This window comes from Scleropages formosus, chromosome 13 (genome assembly GCF_900964775.1).
Source record: "Scleropages formosus chromosome 13, fSclFor1.1, whole genome shotgun sequence".
NCBI lineage: Eukaryota > Metazoa > Chordata > Actinopteri > Osteoglossiformes > Osteoglossidae > Scleropages > Scleropages formosus.
The window spans coordinates 27,838,155-27,845,426 of NC_041818.1; the positions used below are offsets into that span (position 1 = coordinate 27,838,155).

General features: G+C 51.9%; 1 protein-coding gene across 1 annotated transcript in view; it reads left to right on the plus strand.

Annotated features, from left to right (window-relative positions):
• fat2 (FAT atypical cadherin 2) overlaps positions 1-4,978 on the plus strand; it is a 43,207-nt gene extending 38,229 nt beyond the window's left edge. The window contains exons 22-24 of the mRNA XM_029257417.1: positions 143-224; positions 1,354-1,850; positions 2,261-4,978. Coding sequence (XP_029113250.1) covers positions 143-224; positions 1,354-1,850; positions 2,261-2,739 — 1,058 coding nt within the window. The 3' untranslated portion in view covers positions 2,740-4,978. The remainder of the gene's footprint in view (positions 1-142; positions 225-1,353; positions 1,851-2,260) is intronic.
• The last annotated feature ends 2,294 nt before the right edge of the window (positions 4,979-7,272 follow it).

The window sequence follows — 7,272 nt, forward strand, 5'->3', positions numbered from 1 at the left end:
CGAATTCCGGCACAGGAAGCCGCCGGAAGCTCCGTGAGCCATTTCTGCCGTGGTCCCTCCGCTGCTTCGTGCTCTTAGTCCGTCGGTTTGTTTTCTGATGATTAGCAGTCTGGAAAGCCTGAGCCCTGTGCGTGTATTGCAGAAGTGCAGTGCGTGTGTCCGTCGGAGTTCTCTGGACCGCGCTGCGAGGTGAGCGACTGCTCCCAACAGGACGACGCGAGCAGGTGGGTCTCACGTTTCCCAGTGTGCATCGCTCCCGCTGGTTCGCTACCTGCCCTCGCGTGGCGAATGAGGGCCGCCTGCATTTCGCCGCATTTAGCAATTACATTTATTCATTTAGCAGATGCTTTTCTCCAAAGTGACATACATCTCCATTCGTAAAAAAATATATATGTATATTGTATATTATTAAAAATAAGATCAATACACACATGAAATAATGCTTGCTTTTTTATTTGTCTACTTTTCTGTTTCATCACTGTATGTTTGTGTGTATCTGTGTAGTATATTGTATGTACTGCTGGAAATTCCCTCTGAGATTAACGATATTACATCCGTTCGTTCAAAATCCATCCTTTTCCATATCGTATCGAGCTGCTTGAAAGTATGTGAACCCTTACGTCCCTCAGATTTACCACGAAATGGATATTTACTGAGAATCGGTGTTTCTCCTGTGACACAATATGTGTGTGATGATCAATTCCATGTGTTGTTTAGAGGAAATCGTGTGTGTAATGGAAACACACAACTAATGTAAAGTTGTAAAAATAAGTGAAGCCCAAGTTTATTGGATAAACCAAGTAGGTAAGTAGAATCAGGGGTGTAAATCATAGTCACATTAATTTTACATGTTTATTTTAATATTTTATATGAGAATAATGGTCATCCCTATACGGTTCACATACTTCCAAGCATCACTGTACTTTCCTCATTATTTTGGATGTTTCTGACATCAGGGGAGGAGTACGCTATCCCGGCCACGGGATCTAACGGCTTCGAGCTTTGGAAAGTGAACTTAACGTTTGGGATCTGGGTCTGATGTCCGAATTCTAAAGGATATGAGTTCCTTTCCATTTTGGGCTTTTTCGTCCTCACGACATACAGAAATGATGAGCGTCCAGCCTGTCGAGTCCAAAGCCAGCAGCGACCTCAGCAGGCAGGCAGGCGCCGAGGGGAGAAGTCGAGCTGTCAATGAGCTTCCTCCTCACTTTGCTCTTCCACCGAGACTTTCCCGCTCACCGTACTGTCGCTCGTCTTTTTCCCAGTAGCGCCGTCACGTGCGGTTTGCATCCCGACTCGTGCAAAACCAGTCGAGACCACGCGAGTGACCTTGTTTCCTTCTGGTGACCGCAGGTGCCTCGACGATCCGGACGAGTGCTCCACGGGCCACGTGCAGTGCAAGGGGGTGCATGTTACGCGCACCGCTCTCGGCATAGTGGAGATCGCGGGGATCTGCGGCGGCCTGCTCTGCCTGCTCATGCTGGTGGGGGGGTTTGTGTGGGCGCGCAAGAGCTACGTCCAGCACAGGAAGGACAAGGCGGCGGCGACGGCGGTGGCGGCGCGAGACTCCGGGGGATTCCTACGGGCTGCCGTGGGCAAAGGCGATGGGGCCGAGTGCCAGCCCCTCGAGATGAGGGAGGTGGGCGGCTCCGGGAACGACCTGGACCACGACCTCTTCAGGACCCTCAAGTCCCAGAACACGCCGGAGCTGGGCTCCCTGGGCGCGGCCCGCGGCCAGAGGCCGAGCGGCCCCGTGGTGTGCAGCGTAGCCCCCAACCTGCCCCCACCGCCCCCCTCCAGCTCCGACAACGAGTCCATCGTCAAGAACAACTGGGAGCTGGACTATGACGGTGAGCCCGTGAACCTTTCGTTACATTTACCGTTGTTTTACTCACAGTCAGTGTCATGGAAAGTAGAAGTCAGATACAGCGCCATGAAGGATGGGTGTTCGGCCCCCCCACAACTCATTGTATGAATATGAACATGAATATTCACATTGTCCGGAAACAACCTGTTTACCACAAATCGTATTAGTTAGAAAAGATTCGGTGGGGGTGGTGGTTCTGTTTCCCAGGCAATGAGCTGCACCTCATCAGCAGGGATTCCAGAATTGTGGCTTTACCGCATTTTGTCTTACGTTATGCTATGAGGCCCCTTTGTTCTGTGCGGCTCCTCCTCCGAAGGAAACCCAGGAACAGGTGGGGTCTGCGAAGGTCTTTCCCGCGATGTACTAACTCTTCCCTCGTACCCCTGCCTGCAGTATACCCGGCGGACCCTGACTACTTCGGCCGGCCCACTGTCCAGGAGTTCCCCCAGTTCGACATCGTCGAGGACACGTTCCCGGCGGTGACGGCTGCCGACTCGCGTAGGAACTCCCGCTTCGGCGGCTTCCCCTTCCCCCTGGAGCGCTGCGATCGCCGGGCCCCGCTGCCGCCCTGCTACAGCAACCAGAACCTGGACGACTTCCTGGGGCCGGACGGACGGCCCCTGCCGGCCCCCCAGTGCCCCAACGAGTACACGGCCATCAGCTACTACCCGACGCAGCACGCGCGCAGCCTGGACAACGTGTCGGGCGGATACCGGCGCCTGAGCGTGCGCCTGAGCGTAGCGCAACCTTCCTACGCCGAGTGCAGCACCCCCCCGCTGCCGCCGGCCCCGCCCAGCCACGCCCCCCGCGGCCGCACCGGGTCCGACATGGTGGAGAGCGACTACGGCAGCTGCGAAGAGGTCATGTTCTAGGCCTTGCGCGTTTGGCGGCCGAAGGTGCTTTCCCACAATGCACTGCGCTAAGTCGTCTCTCAAATCGATAGGCTCCACTGGGGGCCAGAGCACAGTGGATTTTCTGCGAACGCGGAAGAGTATGAGAGCAGAGCCGTCCACCGGGGGCGGGACTAAACTCATCGCTACTCCTTTCACGGTCTGCCGACTCACCACGTTACCCGGACAGTAGGAACCGATCCGTCACGATGGGCAGACGGCGGACAGACGGACAGACAGACGACCCGTCCGCACGACCTCAGCCTGACATTCGGGTCCTTGTAGCCGGTCCGATTTAGGTCTCTGTCCGCACGGCTGCGTCAGTATTCGTTCGGGCTCAATGGCAGCGAACAAAGTCCATGCCGCACATTTCCAGACTTTATATACTGTATGTCCATGTAATTATTGTTAAAAAGACATCGTCCACCCCAGCGGTAACGCAACGTCTGGTAAACACGGTCAGCTTCGTACGATCCCTTCGTTCCCGGCACCTGCCTGTACCCATAACCCCCATCGGTAGGTTTCAAGTGGTTTTAGCGTTTGTCCCGTGGGGGGTCTGAGCCCACGAGCACACGAATGAGCGGTGCTCTTCAGAAGAATCTTTCTCCCAAATGGAAACCGTTTGGCTGCAGTTCCACCTCTGACTCTTTTATCAAGAGACCGACGAAAAAATGCCCGTTTACTTCTGCTGTTCCACAACACACTGCTTTCTTGTGTCTTTTTGCTTTTTAAGGAAATATATGAAATGTAAATATAGAATCTGTGAATTCATTTCTGAGTTTAGATAGATATGATTATTTTTTATAATAAACGTCTACACAAATATATATGTACACGTATGTATATACAGTACAGTATGCTATACATAGAGTACATGTGCTGGTTTGGAGCAGAGGGCTGGCACCTCACAGTCACCAGAAGAGGAGAAAAGACGTCACATCGTGTGTGTTTGTGTTCCAGGCCTTTCTCCCTGTGCGTTAAACACGTATGTACAAGCAGAGCGACATAATGTGAAAATGAAAGTATTCCATTGTATGTCTATATTACATCTATATCTCAGAGATGGAGGACAAAGAGTTGCTCAGCAAGGGGAACCGTTCTCTTTTGTGTCCAGCGAATATGAATATAACCATGAGATGTTTGTCACTTTGGAGAAAAGTGTCTGCTAAATGAACAGATGTACATGTAAAATGGTGCGAACAGTTTGCCCAGCGGTCAGGGTTTCCGTGGGGTCCGGCGTGGAACTGGAGCTGGTGCTGATGCTGGACTGGCGCCACCGTGGTGCTGGAGCTGATCCCGGACTTGACCTAACTGTGGACTGGCGCTAACCATACAGCCACGAGCTCTCGGGGTCCATTGTGACAACACACACGTAAAGGGACAATCATTTGGCGCCGCGTTCGCTTCCTGCCATAAACGACACTTTCCGAGAACTTTTTGAGAGCAACGGTCCAAGAAACGGCCGGCGGAATACCCTCCTTTGTTGTTTACGCCCAGAGCAGCAAGCGATTTACAGCCCCAGCACCGATCGTCCCGTTCCCTGCCCAGGGAATTACCGTAGTAAATGGTTTGCGATGACGACGTGTTTGTACGGTACGACTATGTGCTTCTGCTTGTTGGAACGACCAGCGAGATGAGACCGAGCGCACGGCCCACTGGCGAAGACCGCTGACTGACCTTCGTGTGTCTCAGTCTCAATGTGGGCTCCTCCCACGTTTCAAGGAGCTGTTTCTCCATGAGAGAATTATGTGCTTGTCCTGATGTTCTTCTATTGATATGCATTATTGTCAAAATATAAAACAAAATTAAAAAAAATATTGTTTTATATTATGTCAACAAATTAGATGCTCGGATTGTGTCTTACAGGTGTTTTTTTCAGCACTCTTAAACGCTCCGGTAAACTTCATATGGAAATTTGGAAACTTGGGCACAAACCAGAGCCCCTGGAGGAAACGCACATAAATTCGGGGAGAACGTCAAAACTCCACAAAGAATGAGGTGGATTCCAACCCTCGTCTGAACCCACAGCCGTGGAGCAACCCGCTGTGCCACTGTGCCTTTTTTTGAGCACACTGTCGTAACAAGACGGGACTATTATAGCAGCACAGTGATAATCTGAGCTGTATGCATGCAGTGCAATAAGAAACAACCTTCGTAGTGTTTCCTGAAAAGAAAAAAACTATTATTAATTGCCATTAGGTACAGTCCACAATAAAAGTCTCGCCAGTACCTTTGTTTGCTGATTAATAACTGAAGATTTAGATCTTGTGATTCCTCTGGGTATCAGAGAGGGAGCCGAGCACTGCATTGTGGGAAATCTGGACAGCTGGATGGCACGGCAGGGATATGCCCTCCAGCCCTCTGCATCTGACCTCCGCTTGACCGCTTGCGCAAGCACGCCGCTTCACACTGGCAAAACACAACAGCCTGTGTTCAGTTATAAGGTTAAAGGTGAACGTGATAGTTCAGCGATTGCTGACCACTTCTCAAAGGGTCGCACGTGCTAAGTGTTCAGGAAATAGGTAGCGGCACCGTAGGGCACCATTGTTCCCCATGATGGATGGATTACTTGAGAGATTGATTGATCCTTCCATCCATCCATCCATCCATCCATCCATCCATCCATCCATAGATCCGTCGACCTCTCGATCCATCTATAGAGTCATTGACTCATCAATCCATCCATCGATGAATTATTGGCTCTATGGATGGATCGAGAGATTGATGGATCGATCTTTCAGCTGCACCAAGTCAAACGCTGCATGCAACGCTTTGCCGAGCTGGTTCACTCATTGGACGGGAGAGTAAAGGTTGGGTGGAGCGATTGACACAAACACCAAGGCAGAAAATGTGAGGTCAAACCACCTGAGATCCTCATCTCCTGAGTGCTGACAGCTTTCCTGCACACCTGGCCACTATCTTAATGTAATACCTGTCATCACCATCACGAATCGACGCCTTCAGAATAGAAGCCAGCAGATGCAGCCCTTTGCCGAGCTCATCGTTCGCTCCTGAGAACAACTCCTCTTGAGGTTCTCGTACAGTTTCCATGGAGCCCCAACCTCATCTTCACACTCGTTGTCCTGCGCCTGCCTGAAGAGCCACATGACAGCAAAAACTGTGTTTCAGTCACTGTAAATCACAGTACCGTGTTTCTCACTGCAAAGGCCAATGAACGTGATGTTTCTGGCCTCAAATGGCACCAGTGAGCAGAGCAGGCAGCCGGTCGAGATCCAACAAACTGTTTGTGGGGCACCGACATCCAGGGCTCCCGTGGCATTTGCATCACAAAGCGGCGTTTATTTGCTTCGCGCCTCTCTCCTCGAACCCTGTCGGCAGAACCGATGATTTTCACCCATTTATAGAGCGGGACGCTGACTGCAGCAGTCGGAGCTGCGAACTTCACCTAAGGGTACTAAAGCAATTCATCTCCTGGGATTGGAACCAATCTGCTATCTGCTGCTCACACATTCTGCCACAAGCAGAGGCAAACAAACAATTTTCAAAATGAGGATTAGATCTTGCGATGCCTCGGTCGCAGTTCCAGGGTAGCTGCCGTATTTTCAACTCTCCACGAGTGAGACGGAGGCGTGCGGCCGGGGGCGTCTTCGCTCTGTGGCTGTTTAATCCGCAATTGTGGGATTTGACCCCGGCGTCTCAGCGGGGACTGTGTTTTGCAAAGTATTCAGGAAATACCGTGTTTCGGTGATGCATTTCGGGTAATGTGATGAAAAGCAGTACTCGCGCACACAAGCGCACACGCACGGACCATCTGAGGATGACGCTCAACACACGCGCCTTTTTCACCTGCTGTACCCGTGTGTGTTCTTCTACATGGGGGGTTTGAAGGCCATGGTGTCAAACACACCTTCATTTGCAGCAGCAAACTCAGTGCCCCCGCATGCTGGTCAGTTTGCAGGGGTGTCGAACCCGTAGACGTCCCTCAGAGCCCCCATGATTACACTGTTTGTCTGTCTTCAACACGTCTCTCGCCAGAAAATGTGTCGCCTGGATCATTTACCCTTCGCCTCCCAGGACTGCTTTGCACAGACCTTCCACTTACTATACTTGCCAAAAATTTATAAGACAAAGGGCTGGACTGTGGCGGGGGGCAGTTACCACACACTTACCACCGCACCGCACCCCACCCAACCCCCGTAACGCAGCTGCCGGCTCTCGCTGCCTTTAATCGCTCGTCTCCTTCTGACAGACACACACACGCTCACACAAACACACACACAGCTGCTGGCAGACAGGAACGACGGCGGAGATCAATACACCTGCCATTCACTACGTTCCGCGCTCGCACCCTGGGGTGTGATCTGTCTCTTTTTCTGCTGAAATTAATAAGACTGGAGCCCGGTGGAGGCGGAAGGCAGCAAAGCACCTGTGACGCTGCTGTCTGGGGAGACATTTCTGCAGAAGCTCGATGCAGGTGTGCTTCCAAGTGGGGTGTGTGGGTGTGTGTGTGTGTGTGTGTGGGGGGGGTCAACACCCACCTGGATCACTGCTGTT